This window comes from Chelonia mydas, chromosome 8 (genome assembly GCF_015237465.2).
Source record: "Chelonia mydas isolate rCheMyd1 chromosome 8, rCheMyd1.pri.v2, whole genome shotgun sequence".
NCBI lineage: Eukaryota > Metazoa > Chordata > Testudines > Cheloniidae > Chelonia > Chelonia mydas.
The window spans coordinates 88578829-88599534 of record NC_057854.1 but is presented as its reverse complement, the minus strand read 5'-3'; the positions used below and the strand labels follow the sequence as shown (position 1 = coordinate 88599534).

Here is a 20706-nt window from a genome sequence, read left to right as displayed (position 1 = left end):
ATAAAATTGCCAAGTTGTGTATTTTCTTACTTAAAATAATGTCCCAAACATAACCATCTTTGGCTGAGGCTGCTTGTGCTGCTGTTGGTAAAAGTTTGTTTGAGTGCAGGGACTATTCCCTCCCGATTCCACTGGGAACACCTGGCATGCTGGAGAGGGCCAGAGAAGGGGTTACATAATTCCCCCCGCCCCACATACACACCAGCCAATGGAGTAGGCCTACCATTTGCAGAGAAGTGAACTGCATCCTGTGAAGGTGCCCAAGTCCTGTGATGCTGGAGCCTTCTAAGTAGCTACACAGAGAGTAGTAGTGAGCATGCTGTCTGCCTGATCAAGAAGTATAGGAGGCATTCTGGGCAGTGTGCCTTCCAGTGTTTCCCCTGGCATCCCCAACTCAGAGCTGTGCCCTCTCGGCCCAGCTGAGCTACAAATCAAGGTCCAAATCTGAAACCCTTACTCACACTCAATGGTGCTTACTCACACACATCATCAATAGGAACTGCAAAAATCAGACCCCTAGAGAGCAGCGGAACATTTTTTAGTTTCACTCTTAAAAATGTGAGTCTTTTCTAAGACTAGTGATTCTGCAGTTTTCGTTCCTCTTGCATGATCAATGTAGCTCAGTTCCAACTTGGCCAAAGCACCCACCTCTGGCATCAGTTAAATATTTACATTCCCCCATTTTTATATAAATTGTGCTCTCTTAGCATACGCTTACAGTATATCCTTGTATTTCAAACCTCTTTATAAATTTGGCTGTTTGTACATGAATCAGCGTCAACCAACGTAAAATCCTAGGTGAGAGGTTGAGGCCATCAAATGCGCAACATATACTGCTTTGTCATAAGCAGGCAATAAGTCATTCTGAAATGTATGCCTTGTACCAAAAGGATATGGTATAAAATAGAGAGTGTTTACACTGGGGAGACTTCTGTGTATTTAAGCTGTAATTGTTTCAGGACCATTCATTAATTCATGAGCTGACATTGGTATGTTTTTTTCCCTCCGCTACAAAAATAATCATTATGCTAAAAAAAAATGAATTTGAACACGGAAAATATTTATTGTAATTTTCTTCACAAATTAGCAGTGAGTCTAATTGTAGATCAGCTGTAGCCCTGTCCACCTCAATCATCTGTGGTCCCTCAAGCACTGAAACTCAATGAGCTACAGTATTCTGCATGTGGGGTGAGGGGAATGATTTCTTGTTTATCTTCCCTATAATTGGCTAGGATTTATTTCTTTTAAATTTTTTGTGAGCGAATTTAGTGCCGTGGTGCTGACATGAACTGGGGACAGTGCAAGCAGGCGCAAAGCACACCTCTGTCAATGCACTTTAGCCTTGGCCTGCAGGCATACCTTCTTTTCCAATCCTGGGCCTCTCCTCCGCAAACACTGCTAACTGTATCAAAGTGTGCACTGGTTTTATCAGGTGGGCAAATGGGGACTTTTCAGATGTTATGGCAGTAGAGTGACAAATGGCCACAGCAGGAGCCAAAAAGGACACACTTCTGGGTAGTGGTAGGTGAGGGGAACAAATCCTTTATTTAAAATAATAAGCAAAACACTCATCGGTCCACATTGGGTATGGGCTGATGTCAGTTTCAGACTAGCTGTGAATTATATGGGAGTAATTTCACCCCTCTGAAACTAACCCAGCCCATACCCAATATTAGGGTGACCAGACAGCAAGTGTGAAAAATCGGGAGAGGGGGTGGGGTGTAATAGGAGCCAAAATAAGAAAAAGACCCAAAAATGGGGACTGTCCCTATAACGTTGGGACATCTGGTCACCCTACCCAATATGGACTGATGGATGTTTTGCTTATTTTAAATAAAGGGTTTGTCCCAAAGGTGTACCTCATAGGAGCTGGTGGCAGGGCTTTGACAGTGATGGGTCCATGTTTCGGAAATTCACGCCTGCCAGAAATGTATTGAAGTGTGATTGTAGACACATGTGCACACAGTTCACGTGTACAAAGACTCATTGGTGAGCTCTGAAATCATAGGCACTTGGGCAACTGGCACAGTTCTTTTCTCTTTTCCCTGTCTTTAAAGCTGTGGGCTGCTGGAGAATGGGGAGTTTTGCTCAGAAGTATAAATGCTAATGATTCCAATGTAAGCAGTGGGCCCAGATTCTACAGTGATTGTGATTCAAAAATCCATACAACATAAATCCATAATGATAACCTGTAATTAATAACTCTGATGAAAAACATGTATTAGCTCAGTATTTAGGATCACAGGAGTAGAGTACTTAGAGATAGAAAAGACCTATTAAATGATTGGTAGGTACATCCTCCTCCCAGGGAGTGACCTAGTGCCCCTGACAGAACATATGTTCAGTATTAAACTGATATTACATTTGGCCTTAACCAAAGGCCACGTTACTAAAAATATCTAAAGTAAATGATGATATGTACATGCCATAAACCAATCTGCTGGAATACATCGAGGTACTTTTACAGTTATGAGTATTGTGCATGCAGCAGTTACAGCTGTTTTCCTCCGATTGCCAAATAACTGACTGAATATACCCTGATTAGTAGCTTTTATCAAATCAGGTTTAAAAAAACAGAACTTTTAGCTGCAAAGCCTCATCCAGCAGGTAGAACTTCCAGGACAGGTGTTCCTGGGGTCATATTCAGTGCAGTGGGCCAAATTCTGCCTTTACAGTCCATCTTGAGGCCAAATTCTTCTCCAGTGTAACTCCATTGAAGTCATAAAGAATGAGAAAGCAGACCTGCAAGCAATTAGGTGGGGGTGTTCAGTGCATTCAGCGTGTTGGTTTCCTGTGCATAGTCCCCATGACAAACAATTTTGTGATACATCATCATAAACAAATACTACAATTCATCCATCACCCACAACAGTAGCTTTAGGCATTAGTAATGGTTGATTGTAAAGGTTCATAGGTAGAAAGGTTGCTTATTGTATACATAATCATGGCAGGTCCAGTGGCACTGATAAGATGCTCTGATAGATTTAATCTGATGTGGCGTAAATGGAAGTTTGTAACAATTAGCCATACTGCACTACATTAGAACATCTTGTTGTGCTTCTGGTTTTAAGTGTGTTCTCTTAATTATATTTATATTCTAAATCCACAGAGCTGGAAACATACATATCTGTTGAAAGGTTTCCCTATGTAAAGCTAATTATTGATATACCCCACACATACACAGCAGATAAGTAGTAGATAGTTAGATTAAACATTTTAAATCTTAGCAATTTTGAGCAAAATTAATTATTTGAAAGCTGCCAGACACCACTATCACATCATACCCTTTCCTGTCTGGCCAAAATTATATGAACGGCTTGAGTGGTTCGTGAATCCTATTAACTTAAACACTTATTTTCTAAAGACATTTGCTGGATGGAGATATGGATCCTAAGGCAATGATACTCTTTGAGGATAATAGCTGCCAGCTCTTCAGTAGGACTAGTTAAGCATATCTGTCAAGACTTGCTTGTGCAGGACTTTGGCTAAACAAGCGTTTGCGCTTAGTTCAACAACAGCATAGGAACCAGATGGGAACAGGGGAGCTACTGTAACTGAAATTTTGTGGAGAAATGCTGTGGTTCGGAATTTCCGCTTCCTTACCAAATAGCTCTTCAGCTAAGATCTGTTCACGTCCAGTAGAGAATTATATGGGACTTGTATGCTTTTCTCTTTCAGAATGTTTAAAGTGACACGGTCAAGGTTAGCAGGCCTAACCTTACCCCTTCCTGCACCCAAGTACGTACGTGTAAAGTAGAGCCCTTTTGCCATGAAACAGCTTACTTTTTAAAGATTAACTTTACAATAGATGAGGTTTGCTGCATTTTTGTATACCAGAGTGCACAGTAGAAAGGAGGTGGGGGGGAAAGCATGTGCTAAAGGGACACAGGTATTCCCCCTTTCCCCCCCGCCATTGGCCAGCCAGCCAGGAGGAGGAGAACTGGTTGGTTCCTTGCTCTCCCCTTTCTTTAATTTAAACCATAGCCAAGGCCATGAAGGCTGTGCTGGGTGTCTTCCTTAGTAATCGCTCTTCCATCTTCCTTTTTTGTCTTTTTGCATTCTCTTCTCACCCTATTACATTTGCAGAAACTAAGGCACAGCATGGAAAGGACTAATTAATTTGGTCACACAGCCAGTGGCAGAGCCAAAGGTAGAACCTAGAGTAATCTGTGGTGTTGTCCTCTTTCTAATGGACCAGTCCGTCCACACCCACTCAGTGGGCCTACTCATGATACTGAGCATTACAGTATGAATAATTGTTGCCCATGATGAAAGAAAGGCAGGAGTGAGTGTGTGTGTGTGTGTGTGTGAGGGGTGGGGGTAACCCTGTGGTTTGAGTTCAGAAGCAGATTTATTTAATTTGCAAAGTTTATTTGGTCACATAGGCTCTTACAGGGTTGACTTGTGTGAAATTCAGTCTACACACATGCAATATATTAATCAAATCAGACATTAGCCAACTTCTCTACAGGGAGTATATTTGAACACACCTTATTTGGCTTCCTATCAAGTGTGTATCTGACTGTAGTTATATCTCATTAACCAAGACCAGCATTTTAATGAAAGTAAAGGTTTTAGCAGATATTTATCTTCATATATAAAGGTAGATTTCTTCACTAATTTGAAATGATTGCTTTTATAAATAAAATCTTAATGCGATAGTGGTTCTTTCTAGTGATCATAATCCATAGGTTGGCTTTTTTATTAAAATCAGCTGCTGATATAGTTAAGATTTAAAGCAGGATATAAGAAAAAAGAATTTTAAATACTGAAATCTGATAATGGAGGATTCATTTTTAAACTCTCCTTTCCATGTACAAATGCTGAATAATTTTTTTTAAATGGCAAGAGTGAGTGCACTAAGACAGGTCGATACCCCAGACATATCCCAGTACGTATTTTTCTCACACACGCATAACACCTTTGATTCAAAATCCAAGTGAGAATCCTATGTACATGATGGAAATATTCAATTCTAGAAAATCTTTAACATAATCCAGTCTGTACCTCAGGAACCTCAAATTCAGACAAATACATGTCAGAGGAACCTAAGCTCTATTAATGATGGTGATAGTATAATCCATAAAAATATGTCTAACCAGGTATACTGTAAAATCTCAAACCTGTAAAAACTTAAAATTCTGCATAACTTTGTCAATAGAATAGTCATATGTGTAAAGTTGAACATGTGCTTAAGCATTTGCAAGACTGAGGCCTAAATCCATACACCCTCATCTGCGTGCATACCCTTCTGGGCCCAGATCATGTGAAGGCTGCAAGAGTGGTTGTATGCATCTTGGTGGTTCATTTGAGTTCAGTAGGAATACTCACCTGCATAAGTTTTTGTGAGATATCGCAAATTTCTGGAGCCAGCTGTGTCTATGAAAAATATTAAAATAACTGAGTGGTTGCTGATTTTTCAGTCCCTAGACTCCCTTATGTTCTTTTCTCCATTTCAGACACTCCTGGAAAGTTTTCAGTACCTGGAAATCCAGATCATTTCTCAGATCTCGAGTATGTTAAGGCCCAGTTATTCCCTGATCAGTTATAGATAAAGACAGAATTAGAGGAATGGTTTTTCCTACTAATTCTGTGGATTGAACTGAACTAGAGGGAAGTAGTTCCCAGACTATTTTATTTATTTCACCCCATCCCAGGAAATACTTCTACAAAAACATCTTCTGGCTTATGTCAAGAGTTTTCTAAATATATTTGGAGGGGAGAGAAAGCCAGGATCCAGATTAACAAACTTTGGTTAAGGAAGGAGAGTGCGGGGGTGGGGGCTACTCATTCCTAATCTAATATTTTTAATGCTTCTGCATCTGGAGGCATAGTACCAGGCAGAACAGAAAGAAATTGTGATAGGAAGAACTGGTTTGTCCTTAGGTAGCTTTGATCAGTCTCCCATTCATGAAGCAGGCTATGTCTACACTTTTGTCAGTATAACTTATATTGCTCAGGAGTGTGAAGAAACACCCCCATGAGCAAGATAAATTACACGGACAGACGCGCCGGTGTGGACAGCGCTATGTTGACAGAAGAGATTCTCCCGCCGACGTAGCTATCGCCGCTCGTAGGAGGTGGTGTAATTATGTCAACGGGAGAGCTCTCTCCCATCGGCATAGAGCGACTACATGAGCGATCGTACAGCGGCACAGCTGCATCAGTAGTGTAAACATGGCCTCAGTTACCTCCTTCCGTTAGAAACTGGCTGGCAGCACATCTTTGAAATTTGGCCTACAGCTTAAAACATCCTGTGTTTTGCAAGGGGGTGGGGGTGGGGGTAGATATCTCTCCTCCTGCCTTGATTTACAACAACCCTGGCTTCCCCAGTCAGACCTTAGAGTGGTTTATTCCACCATATTTTATGGAATATTTTCTTAGCTACATTGTTTTTTTCTGTATGTACTAAATGGTTGTGCATTCCCACCACATGTAGCTGCTCTGCATGTTCCTTTCCTTCAGATAAAATATTTACTTTAAACAGTAGTAATATTTTGCTCATAAATAGCATAGCAATTTTATTCCTGGGCTACTGAAGCATTTTACACTGACCCAGGAAACAAAAGACCCAAGAGGCAGAAATGTCTTTTAAAATTTGGCTTACGGTGAAGCCTATGCTGAGCAACCACCCAAGAGACGAGCTAAAGCATGTTAAAAGTCGAACAAGATTGTTCTTTGGCGAGAGCCTAGCACTGCTGACTTTACACTATTCACTCTTCACCGTAGATAGACAAGCCAAGTGACACACACCTTGCAGATTATATATGAAAGATTGGTCATTGGATTCTCCCTCACCCGGTACCCTGGGGGAACATAAATTAACCTGTAAGCCAGCTGCCCATGAGTTTCTTGTCCTAGATTTTTTTTACTCCTACTTTGGGTGAGGCAGGTATTGTTCACCCATATTACAGATTAGAAATTGAGTGGTCACACTAGATCAAGGGTGGGCAAACTTTTTGGCCCGAGGGCCACATCAGGGTTGCAAAATGGTATGGAGGGCTGGGTAGGGAAGGCTGTGCTTCCCCAAACAGCCTGGCCCCCACCCCCTCCTACTTCCCACCCCTGACTACCCCCCTCAGAACCTCCGACCCATCCAACCCCTCCTCCCCCCCTCCTTGTCCCCTGACTGCCCCCTCCCGGGACCCCCCACCCAACCCCCCCCCCCCGATACTTTACCGGGTATTGTTATACTTGGCTTTTCTGTCTCTGACCCTTGGTCTGCTCTGTTCCCAGATGCAGAAACAGAAGGCTGATTCATAGATTCCAGTGTCCAAAGGGACCATACTGATCACCTAGTCTGACCACCTGTATATTGCAGGCCATAAAGCTTCCCCACAATAATTCCTAGAGGTGTATCTTTTAGAAAAACATCCAATCTTGATTTCAAAATTGCCACCATGACCTTGGTAAGATGTTCCATTGGTTAATTACTCTCACTGAATTTGTCTAGCCTCAGCTTCCAGCCACTGGCTGTGTTATACATTTCTCTGCTAGATTGAAGAGCTCATTATTAAATATTTGTTGCCCATGTATGTACTTATAAGCTGTAAAATCAAGTCACCCCATAAACTTCTCTGTGTTAAGCTAATGCCCAGCATTCTAAAGGCTATCTCACAAAAAGTGGCGTAACCCACTGGTAAAGTATGTGTTGTGTCTGCCTCTGACGGTTGGTCCTCCTTGATAACAGCCTGTTTCCTCCACCAATTACTCCTGTAGGTCAAGTGAAAGAGGATCTGAAGGTTGTGTATTCAAAACTTGCTGATGACCCATATTGGGAAAATATACATTAATGTGAGGATAGTGAAATTGCTGAAATGATTTTGAATGGCAAAACATTTTATTTAGAAGTGAATTTCAGTGTTGTATTAGTATTTAGTTTTGGGGGCATCTTTAGTGTTTATATTTGCTTACTAGGGGTAGTTGTTTCTGTTAAGAGTAGGGTTGGTTGTAGGCAGTTGGTTGTAGTGTTTTCAGGAGACTGAGAGAGATGTATGGGAGGTTTTTGCCTGTGGGTGCAGAGTGGAAGATGCTAACTGGGTGAATTCTGAAAAGATCAGAACTTGTTTTAATAAGCTCAGTGTTGCCAGTTCTTATGATTCTTTTACTGGAAATTTCATGATATTTGGCGGTGTCCATAAAGCCCCAGTTCCTGGAGGTACGTGATAATTAGAGAATCTAAGCTTTCATTTTAACAGTAAGTTTCTAGCCCTCTTGATGGTTGAGCAAAGCTTGAAAACTTGGCTGGAATGTGCCCCGAAGTCTCAGAAGCCAGAGGGCAAATACAAACCCTCAAAAATTAGGTCATATATCTCGTGAGTTTTAAACCAATCTCATGAGTTTTGTGGTGTGACTCATGATTTTTGAATGCTTGGCAATATTGCCTTTCCAGAAAATAAGCCTTATTCTCAGAGGGTGTGTAACATTAGCACTGCCTGGGGGACTGGATGCTTCAGGGCAATGCTAATTAGCTACAGCACTTTTCATTTGTAGCTCACCAGTTTGAATCAGGCCATCTCAGCAGAAATTAAAAGTTGTTCCTATCTAATGGATGACTGGCAATCCCTACATGAGGTGAGCTGGGTGATTCACAGTTCCAACTCCCACATCACGAACTCAGCACCACAAATTTGCACTAATTGGCAGACCCAGCAAAGTAGCCATGGAGACTGAACTACCACTTCTACCCCAGAGGGGGTCCCATGCCCATCAGAAGAGAGCCATCTTGGCAAAGCAGCGTATGTGGATTGCTTCTGTGCCTGCTTCCCTGTAGGTAAACAGAGGACTTCATTCACCAGGCGCTCAAGCCAATGTCTCTCACCAACACTACATCCACACAATTTTTGCAAAGTTGAAGGGTGTGTATATATGGACTAGATATGCAGGGGGTTGGACTAGATGACCTCCTGAGATCTCTTCCAACACTAATCTTCTATGATTTTATGATTGTAACCCTTTCAGGTTTTATTGGATTTATTTTTGTTCAGAAGGCCCATTTGGGGCTGTAACTGACCCCGGTCCTAACTATCTTTTTAACGGGGTCAACCAACCCCAAGCATTGAAAAATCACGATTCAGGCCCCAAAACAACAAAGAAATGGTCTTCAAAGTCATGACATTTTTTAAAAAAAGTAATACATTTGGGATTTTTTGCCACTATGTGTTTTGAGCCTGTATGGTGCTCTGGGTTCATGTTTGCGAACTTTTCTCTGCAACCGTGAGGGCTAGAACTTGTCAAAATAATTTCAGTGAAACATTTTCATGTTGGAAAATGGTGCTTTGTCAAAATAGAAATTTTCAATGAGGAAAGACTGGGCTTCACTGGAATTTTCTATTCGGGAAAGTTAAAACAAAATGTTTTGTACTTTTTCATTCATTCCACAAAAAGTTTCAATGTTTCCCATTTGGGATAAAAATAAATGCTAAACTATTGGAATTTTCCACAGGACAGAAATTCAGTTTTTTGCTCAGATCTACTAAAAACATAATTTTTTTAAATGAGAGCCAAGATTCTTCTGTAATCACATCACTCTGGAAGGTGGGGCGTTCAGCGGAGCACCAACTATTGCAAGAACTGGCAACACTGAGATTACAGCAGCACTTGAAATGAAGGTCCAACATGTGTCATTTGGCTGCAACTTTAAAGAGGGGCATGGTAATTTCTGAGGAAGCAAAATCTTTGAGGCTGACTGGAAAAAAAATCCTTTTTCCCTTCAAGGACCAATACATAAAAGGATAAACCTGAGCCATGAGAAGTGTTTTGGCTTCCCAGCTGTACTTTAAGTTTCCAGATGGATTCTGCCTAGTTTATATTATTATAATAAAGACATTGCTCAGTGCTGTACGTGCATTACAGGCTATAACTGTGCTAACCCTAATGACCAATTGTGCAGCAGCAATATGTATCTCTCAGTACACTCAAGGCAATATCAGACACAAGTTTAGTTAACAACGTGACTCACAGCGCTTGTGCTCCACCAAACATGTATATATTTTCTGGGGATTAGGAGGAAACTTTCAGTGTTGCCAACTCTTGCAATTTCATTACAAGTCTAATAATATCTGGGGTGTTTTCTTAAAACTGCAGCTGGTGGAATAAGGTTATTATGATGGAATCTTGGCTTTAATTTTGTAAAAAAACAAAAAAGTACATTTTTAGCCCTTGCAGCTGTGAATAAAAATTTGAAAAGGTGAACCCTAAATGCTTTAACATCAGAAGAGGAATAGATGGAACCCAAAATGTATTATTTTTGAAATCTCATTTTTAAACCGATCTCATGATTTTTGAACTTCCGGGGGTCAGCAATATTGTTTTTCCTGGGTGCAGATTATCCCATAACTACCTCCTGTAGGATTTCTTGCACCTTCCTCTGAAGCACTTGATACTGGCTACTGTCAGTGACAGGATACTAGATGGAGCATACTGATCTGAGTCAGTATGGCAGTTGTTCCCAGGTTTATAGTAGTTCTTTCCGATGTAATCAACAACAGGTTTGTTCGTTTTTCTCCTAGTTTGCTCTTCTTGCAGAAGTCATTTAAGCTGTTACATTTACACAACAAATGTTAATCCCATTTCAATTTGCTTATGTTGTCACTGCACAGTAAAATGTAATCATCAGTATTTCTGAAAATATTCATGAGATCAGTTTTCACAGGATCCCTAGTTTCATGGGTTATTTGTTGTGTTTGTTTTTATGCTAATGCTCTGAAATGCAGTGGTCACGCACTCCTCTCCTATTCTGTTTGTTCAGTGCTTGTCTATATTATAAAGCTCAGACCCTGGCCTGTGGGACATTCAAGATTGCATGTTAGTGACACAGTCTCCTCAGCTTGTACTGAGTGAGACAAGAGTTGTTCTGTGTTCTGGAAGGTATGTGACTGACCCGCTAATGCTCTGTGACCTACCAGCCTATCTCTTCTCTGAAAAATACAGTAGGCAATTCCCCCCACCCGCACCCCAGTGGGGTTCCTAAGAAGTGATGTCAGTGGTGCAGATCCTCCTCGGATGTCTCTTATTGTCTGGAAGGATCTCCTCAACTGAGGAGATACTTAGGGTGCCTAGTAGTCCCAGCCTGAAGGGCTGATATCTGAAACACAGCTGCAGTTGAATGTCCTCTTCCCAAGGAATAGGACGTGGCGATGGGGGGAAGCAAAGCACCTCAGACCCCTCCAACATCACACATACAAGCACCGATTTGGGGGGGAGGGCTCATAAAGAGCACCCCAGTCCCTGTGTTATCCTCTCTCTTTCCTGCATGTGAGTCCACGAGATTATTGCCAGAAGTTTACAGAAGCCTCTAGGCTCTCTGAGCAGGGATGACCCAAGGGTCAGGTTCCATGAAGGATGGACAGTGGAGAGGACAGAGAGTAGCTCGTTTTCATGAACTCCGCCCACTTCTTTTGAGCCACATCAGATCCTTGCAGAGTGCAACCTAGCATCCAAGCCTGAGAATGAGGCTTCTGTGGAGCTTCCCTGAGTGGTAAACAGGGACCATTTTCACCTCAAGGTTGGCCCATTGTCTGTTTCTCAGTTGTCGCTGCCTCTCAGCTATTACCATGAAAACCAAGAACTAATTATCTCAAGGTCCAATACAGTCACTTAATGTATCTCTCCAAAGGGATTATCTCCATTACAGCCTCAGTTCTAAGGCTCTTTGAGTAGTACAATTAGTGCAGGGAGGTGTACGGTGACCATGTTTGCTCTCAGCAATGCCATGGGTCTATTCAGTTGTCAGCAGTCTGACACTGCATTCAATCAGCAAGACAGACTACTGTTGGGGAAGCCATGAGAAATTCAGAGAACTTGTCTCTAAAATCAGTATGGCATGGTAGGTATATATGGCAATTGATTATTAAATCTAAGCGTTAACATGAATAATACAAAAATCTGGAACAAAGTCAAATTTAGGTTTAATCCCACAAAATCCAAGAAATTCAGACAGATCCGCTATGGCATCCTGAGGCAAATCTCTCGTGTTTAGGCTGTGCAGCATAGCTAAGAGTGCACAGGGATGTACAGGCTTGGCCAAAACTGCAGCTGGTGTAAATAGATGCCTCCACTGATTTAGGTGGAGCTATGCCAATTTACATTAGCTGAGGATCCGGCCCCACAAAGTGTGTTTCTATCTTATATATCTAGTTAAGCCCCATGAAAATGGATGACTTATAATGCCTTCAAATACTGTGTTTACATTGGAAATGCTTGACAGACTCTTAAATAAGCAGTGCTACCAGGTGGGCTTTTAAGAAAGAGGGTATTTATAAGGAAAGGGTAGTGGCCATATCTTATTACTTCATGCATTTGTGTGAGTTTACGCATATAATTTATTAAATAAAAAAGCCACTTAACAGATGGAATAAAAGTAGAATAGATTTGAATATCTTTGTGCCGACAATTTTTATCCGTGAAATTATTTTCTAGGTATAGAAGACCTATTCTGTTTTGATTGCTTGGAACATGTTAATAGGGCAGTGTCAGAATACAAATCATATACTTCGAAATAAATATATTTGTATCTATATTAACATCTTAGCTTCCTGATCCTGCCTTCTATTCATTGGCCCTACTGAAATCAGCTGAAGCTTGGGTGCACAGTGAATGCAGGCTCATGCATTGGGTGCACAATGAATGCACAGTATTAAAACTGAAGAAGTGTAGAAATCTTGTTTACTTTCCACTATTTATTCTGGAAGTTTCCTGTGTTTCAGTTTGGAAAGTGAAGCTGAATTCAGTTTCATTTTTGTGTTCTTCCCGCATGCATTAACTCAATGCCACTGTAATGCATCTTCCATCACCCTTGGGTGGGTTATCAGCAGTGAACCTAGACCTCTGGCTTGATCCTCTAATGTTTCAGCTAAAAGAGGTGATTCTTCTAGCTCAGAGGCTATAGCAGCCTCATAAACTCTGGGCCAGCCACGTTAGGGGGGCACTCTTTGTAGGTGTGGGTTACACCCCTACAGCTCTGATCCTGCTACTGGACCTGCGCAGGTGGAATCCAATAGTGGGCTCCAAATAGAGATGCAGTACTCTGCCCCCTGGATTCTTTGGGCAGAGGATTCACAGCAGTGCAGTGGAGTTTGCACATTTTAAAAAAGGTTTCATTGTTTTAAAATGTAATGGAAACATCTGTGTTCATACTAGGGGTGTGTTTTTAAAACAAATTTGGGGACTGAACTGAGTTGTCAGTTTTCTTTAGCAGGATTCTGTGTAATGTTGCTGTGTGCACTGATAGTATAAGATTTTTAAAAAAAAAAAACAAATAAATACGAAGCCCTCTAGCAATAAATGAAAGAGCCGAGGTTACTGAAAAACATGCACAGACGATGTTAAAAATGAAGACTTTTCAGCTTGACCCTGCAAAATAAAACTTATCCAGAGACTTTTCTTTTTTAAAAATAAATTAGTAGTAGCAACTAGACTTTCCAAGAGCCAAGTGAGATAGGATGTTGTTGATGCACAGATCAAGCCCTTACCCATGTGAGTAGGGATTGCTAGTAGTCCCATTGACTTCAGAGGGATTATTTGCATAAGCAATGTCTATTTCTGTGAGCATGGGCTTGCAGGAGTGGCCCCCTTAGAAATGTTAATTGATAACATGTTCAGCCACCTTGTAGCATCTACGTTTTTTTCTTGTCAGAGTACTGGGTGTGATACTGTAATATTCCACCTCCAACAACTAGAAGAGACAAGCTGACTACTTCCCCAAAAATGTGTTGCTCAATTAATATGAGGTCTCACAGTCATACATTTTAAACAGTGACTGCATTGGAAAACAAAATTCCAGGCTGACCTTGCCTTTTTCCCTTGACTAGTACTGTCGTTTATACACTTCAGCATGGCAATGTGATGCATCCATTAGATTTTAAAAAACAGTGGTATTCAAATTATTTTGTTCATAAAGCATTGTCTTTGGAAAGATCAAGTAATTCTGTAAATTAATATATTAACTGTTGTATTTTTCCTCTCCTTTTCAGGCACAAATTTGTCAGTCTCTGCTGAATTAATGCCTACATCGTCATGGAACATTTCAAGTGAACTAGACAAAGGTAAGTGGAGAGAGAAAACAAAAAGATGGAAAACCAGGCTTTATTCCTCACATATGCTTTTTGACTTTCTTATTCAAATCAGCAAGTAAACAGGGGAGGAGAGTGGAACTAAGACAAACCTTGTTTGTCTCATGATCATGCAATTCTGTGATTTTTTTGAAGAATGTTAGGTTAGTGGGTTCCTCCCACCACCAACCAATAAAATGTTCCACATGGTAAAAATATTTCAAGATGTGAATTAAAGCAGTTTATGACCTGTCTGACATTTCAGCTGGTGGATCTTAGGATCTGGACTCAAAATTAATAAGAATTGGCCAGAATCAGTTTGCCTGTATGTGTTTACTATGAAATTTCAAGACATTAGATCAGTAGAAGAGAAAAGTACTTCTAAATATTTGTAAACAGTCATTATGTGAGAGTTTGAACACACAGAAGGACATAAATTGTGAGAAAAGAAAGAAATTATTTCTCATTCCCTTTCATTTCATGAGTTACGCAGCATAGATAATTTAAGCCAGATTGTTCAGCCTCTTTTAGTCTTTATTGGAAGCCTGTGACCTACATCTTTCTGGACCAATCTGGCCTCACAAATACTTCTAATGTGATTTTTTTTTTTAAGATGGCAATGGTAGAACACATTTAGTTAAGTTTGCCTAACACTTTCATTTAAAGACCCTGTTTTCAGTTGCTTGTAACTTTGTCAGACTTTAATAATTTGGGTTGAAGTGTCCCATGACAGGTGTCTGCCATTTCAGAGAACAAAATTAGGGGAAAATATGTTGTTTTGCCCATTCTCAAATTTTTTTACATCTGTTTCATCCTCTTGTCATAGAAGTACTTTTTGCCATCCCTCTGAAATTCTGCCAAAATCTGACCACAGTAGAAACCTCTGAAAAATCACAGTTCACATATTCTCAGTAGAGTCTTGTTAGAGTTTGGCTGCTAAATCCTTCAAAGATTCTATCTGAACTGAGCATGCTCAAAACCATCCTAGCTCCTTTGTCCTGGCCAGGCCAGACTACACATGCATCATCCCCACAGAGCAACTGCAAATGTTAAATCGCAGTGCTGCAAGGGCTCAGTATGACTTTCCCTGCAATTGCATCTGAGAGAGAGAAGTGCCAAGCAGCAGAACCGAGAGCAGGATGATGTTTCTCATGTACTCTCAATGCACCCACCACTGGCACCAAGACAGCATGGAGGAGAAAGAAGTAGCCTTTGACTGCGATGCAGAGGGGTGGGGAAGATGGCAAGAGTTGTGAGAAGAGGGGAGAGGGAGACTGGAACAGGAACTGGTTTTGTGGGAAGAGGACTGAGACTGGGTGGGCTGAAGAGGACATGGGTAAAAGGGATCAGGCTTGTTGGGGGACAGATCAGAAGGGTTTTGTAAGCACTAAAGCACAGGATTCCTGAGTCTCAATATTCCTCAGCTGTCAGCAAAAATAGCTGTGAAACCCACTGGCAAAATGTGTCTTATCTCCCTCCAGTGGTTAGTCCACAGAGGACCAACCTATTACTGTATCAGTTACCCTCTTAGCTCAAGTGGCAGAGGCCTGTGCTATAGATCTAAAACGTTCCAACACTGCTGATAGCCCATGTGAAGGTTAATATGGTTCCACATGAAGGAATTTCTGGGTTGGGTGATTTGTTTTGGGTTTTTTAGAATATAGGAAACTACATAGAAAAGATAGAAAAAGTGCATTAAAAATGTAAAGGTCGCAGAGTCAAGCAGTCAAAAGTTAGGAAATTCCAGAATTATGGTTGTTTATGCAACCTTACTTTGGGCCCTTTGTGTGTATGCATTATGATACAACCTTTATTAGGTGATCCCATACTACTTTGTTCCTTAGGACCCTTACACAGGATGAACCATGATCTGGGAATGATTCAGGGTTGTGTAGTGAAGGAGACTGTTGTCTGTAGAATCCCAGCTTTCTTGCAGAAATTGGAAAGTATATAGCCAATGAGGCACTGGACCGCAAGAAGAGTAAGGTTTCAGAGTAGCAGCCATGTTAGTCTGTATTCGCAAAAAGAAAAGGAGTACTTGTAGCACCTTAGAGACTAACAAATCTATTTGAGCATAAGCTTTCGTGAGCTACAGCTCACTTCATCGGATGCAACACTTCATCTGATGAAGTGAGCTGTAGCTCACGAAAGCTTATGCTCAAATAAATTTGTTAGTCTCTAAGGTGCCACAAGTACTCCTTTTCTTTTTAAGAAGAGTAAGGAGGGCCTTGTGGCCAAGGCAGTTGAATGCTGCCCTGAGGAATTGGATTCTGTCCCAGTGCAGAGTTCCTATCATGCTAAGCGAGTCCCTTAATCCAAACTTTTCACAGGTTGCCACCTCATTTTCTGTGTGCCCAACTTGAAATACCCAGGGTCTGATTTGCAGAAGTGCTGAGCACTTGCAGTTGCAACTGAAGTCAATGAATGGTGTGCTTGGATTATAGAAAAGTAATTTAAAATGCTAAATACTCTAAAAAATCAGCTCCTGGCCTCATGTCCGGCTGCTGGGCACTCAGAGTGGGTACCAAACTTAGTGGACGCTTTTGACTTTATTCTTTCTGTCCTTCAGTTCCTCATCTGTAAAATGTGGGGGAGGAGAAGGATAATATACCTAACTTTTGAGCACTTGACTTTTCAATCTTACATTTAAAAAACTATGTTAAAGAACAGTAATAATGTATATTAAATTGCTGCTTTTGCACAGACTCCAGAAGCTCATCCTCCCTGTGTGCTTCTGCAAAAACATATTCAGAGGGCAAAGTTCAGAAGCTATACGTAAGATAGAGTAAATTAACCTTGCACTAAGTTAAACCTAGTCTACACTGGAGAACTTTGCCCTATATATTCTTACTATTGTTAGCCCCCATGGGAGAGTTTGTGTAGGCAAGATTCCTTTGACCAGAGCCATTTTTATCACTGTTTTGATTAGACTTTTCAGCTGGTAGCAAAAATAGGTCTAGGCACCAGCCATTCTTCTACAGTAGGGTTAATACTGCTGAGGATTTTTTTTTTTAAGATGTCTGCAGTGTTGACCTGGCCTATGACTCTCTTAGACAATTTACAGCCTTTGTACTGAGATTCAAAGCTATCTAAATTGATAGCCAGAAGAAAGTAAAAGGTGTGGAAATGGTAAAGGTGTGGGCTACTGCCTACCTCACTGTACACCTTCTTCCAGCTCCTCAGCATGCAAGTTATGCCAATTAGAGTCAACGTTTCCTGCTATTGCTACCAACATTTCAGTTCCAACAGGAAGCGGTGGAGGGAGTGTTAATGTAGACAAGGCTCTGGCTGCTGCCACCATTTTGAGCGTCAGGTAATTTTATTGCTCAGAGTAAGGTTTCTGTGATGGTGCTGAATGTGATTGGGTCCTGTCTACACTAGCGGTTAAACTGTTTTCAGCATTGTTTCAGTGGCACCTGTTAATAACATCCATGGCTGACAATGGGTAAAAAGTTCAATGTGCTAATCTACTTGGAATGCAACAGTTATCACCTGCTGAGGTAAATTCTGCATTCCAAGGGGATTACAACTTCATCATTATCCTCAACTTATTGTCATTTCTACAGAACTATACATTTACACAACTAAAACATAGATTTACAGACGTGGATTAAAAAACATTTGCTACCCAAAAAGCTTACAGTCTCAGGGCCTGATTCTGTAAACATGCATGAGAACAAAGTAACATATGTTTTGTCTTGTATAGGATAAAAAAGCTGTTTTTTTTTTTTAAATGTTAGCTACCATTTCCTAACTAATATGCTCTAAAATGCTAGCTTAGGTAAGGCAAATTGAACTGTAGTACATGTTAGTTAGTCGAGTTGAAGCCTAGGAGGAGGAAATTACATTTGCACTTCAATTTCCACCTCACTAGCACCTAGGATTCAAGAAATCAGCTTCCACCTGTCTTTCCTACAATCTGGCAGGAGATCTCAGAAGTCCCAATAAAACAGATTTTAAAGCTTATGGTTCCCAGCCAAGTTTCCCAATTAAGCAACTGTTCCTATTAAGTGGTTCTTACTGTACCTACTGCTGCTTGGAAGTTAACATCTCTTGGTTGAATATTTCTTCTTTACTGTTTTTTTAACACGGTATTGTTAAACAATATTACAAAACTCAATGAGTAATCATTTTAAAGTTTTCTCCCAGCTTGCCGGCTTCTTCAGTAATTGACTCACAACTGAGCCTCGTTTAAGTTTCAATTTCTATTAAATAAGCCAAATCGACAGCATTAAACCATTGCCTGTTTATTCTTTTTAACAGGAAATGAAATTTAAAAGAGACGCAGTCACCCGTGAAGAGCTGTTGAAAGCAGCGATTGATGGGAGGGAGAAGGTGGTTTCTCACCAAAACCTTAAAACAAACAAACTACACATCAAAATAAAAATAATCACTTTTAAAAGTAGCAGAATCTCAGCCAGGACCATTTTTCTCTTTTCTTCTACCCTTCAATTATGGTGTGTTTCCTGCAGGGAAAGAATGTCATGAATGAAACTGAAAAACTAAAACGTGATCAAAAAGATATTTTATTTCAAATGAAAACTACTCCCATGCACACTTCAGAAAAAAGGACTTTGTGGTTGGGAGACAGCCTGGCTCAGGGGAATCAGTAACAGGATACAAAGCCCTTCATCCCTTGGTTGCCAGTTCAAATATACTTGAGATGAGGAGTAGCTACAAGCTAATGCTGTTAGGAGAGATGTCTGCATATCTGTAAATAGTCAAGGTGCCCATAGAGGGCACTCAAGAATATGTAGAGTAGATCCTGGGGTTTGTAAGACCAGTAAAACTGCTTGTTGTTGTGTGCTGCAAATGGCTTCTTTTGTTCTGCAATCTGTTCTTTACATCAGCTCATAATGACCACCAGGTGATGGCAGTCAGTGTCTTGGGTGAAATAAGTTGGTGGTCTAAGTCCACTTCCTGATCAACAAGTTTGGCACATCATCAAATCTGGACTGTTGCAACATAATATATACCTGGGGATAACCAAGAAGGCCATACAGATCTACAGTGTTTTAAATGTGTAGTAGCCTGGTTGACAGTGAGAATGCATTACGCTAGTGTTCCATACTACACTGGCTGCCAGAGAGTTTTGACTTGTTATCACTGAGGGGCTGTCACCATGCTTGGTACAATAGCCTGAGAGGTAACCAGAAATGATCCCCAGTTGCAGAGACAGAGACCTGCAAAGGAAAGAGATTTTATAACAGAGGATAAGGTAGAGGAAGAAAATACATATCAGGGGAGAGGGAGAAGAGAATGAGAAATACTATCTGGGAAATGGAAATCAACAGTATCTAGGAAATCAGAGTTAAGCCAATGCTGGGCACTTTTGAAGATGCTCCCATAGTGCATTTGGCACAATCTCAGAATCATACTTTCCAACTAAGGTGATTTGTAGTTCTGGGTAAGAGGAATTATTTTTGGAATGGGAGGCAGATTAATGTGGGACCTTCACACATACAGTCTAATTTTCCAATGCTATTATACTTTCCCAACAGCCACACTCTAGCCTTTCTTCTGTATAGTTATAACAGTGCTGCAGCTTCAGTTTTCTTTGCCATAGCGAGGGATTGTTGTTCAGTTCAGAGGGCTGGGAGTCAGTAATTCTGTGCAAGATACTTAACCTTTCTGTGCCTTAGTTTGTCCTTTTGTAAAACAGGAAGTAGTGTAGTCAAGTTGGAATGTGCTGGAACACTGTTCCAGTACTATTTCAAGATTGCCAAGGTAGTGGCCCATGGATTTTTCTGCTTGGATTTTTTTTGCAGAGTGCACCACTTGGAGGTCGCTTTTTTGCAGAGCATGCTGTCCTTCCCCCATTGGCGTAAATCTATTATCTATAAATCTATTATCAATTATAATAAACAACAAACCCATAAGAAAATATATAATAAAACAAGCAGGCTAGCCCTATGGGCTACACATTGAGTGTGTGAGGTCACGCTGCTGGGGGCAAGCCTACACCGTTCCAATACCTTCAGATTTAGGTACACCACAGAAAAAAGGTATAAAGACAACGACCCATTTCCTGAGGTGATTGTGAGGCTGATTAATGCATGTAAAATGCTTTGAATGCCTCTGATGAAAGGTGCTGTGCCCATGTGAAGGTGGATTAAAATGGTAGCTCATGGGGGTTATTCTCTCTGATATGCTCACCTAATGCCATGCCAGAGCCTTGGGTCAAGGCTTTCAAAAGTGACTAGTATTTGAACACCTTAGTTTTTGGGTGCCCAACTTGAGACAACTTGAAGGAGCCTGATTTTGAGCTGAGCACTCTCCTTCTGAAAACCAGGCCCTTAAAGTGTCTCAGGTTGGGTACCAAAAAGCACTAGTCACTTTTGAAAGCCCTGGCCTTGGATTCTAAGCTCCATCTTGGCTTTTGGACCCACAGAGGTCATCTCACAATGAGGTCAAAAGCAGTCTGATGCATACCAATCTTCAAAGGAAAGACCCCTCAGAATGGGAAATACTTCACCATTTCTGAAGCAGGAATTCAAGAACCTGGAGAAGAAGCATTTTGATGGGCGTACGTTCCACCTTTCACATAGAAAATGAGTATGTATCCGCACAGGGAACATACTTTTTAAGACAGGCTTGGAAATTCTTCATTCCTGTGCCAGGCAAGATTTCGTACATAAATCCTGAGAAGCCTGTT

General features: G+C 40.9%; 1 protein-coding gene across 2 annotated transcripts in view; it reads left to right on the top strand.

The window, feature by feature from the left end:
• ROR1 (receptor tyrosine kinase like orphan receptor 1) overlaps window positions 1-20706 on the top strand; it is a 268064-nt gene that overhangs the window by 146925 nt on the left and 100433 nt on the right. For both annotated transcript variants that reach the window (XM_043520888.1, XM_037907262.2), the window contains exon 2: window positions 13974-14045. In XM_043520888.1, coding sequence (XP_043376823.1) covers window positions 13974-14045 — 72 coding nt within the window. The remainder of the gene's footprint in view (window positions 1-13973; window positions 14046-20706) is intronic.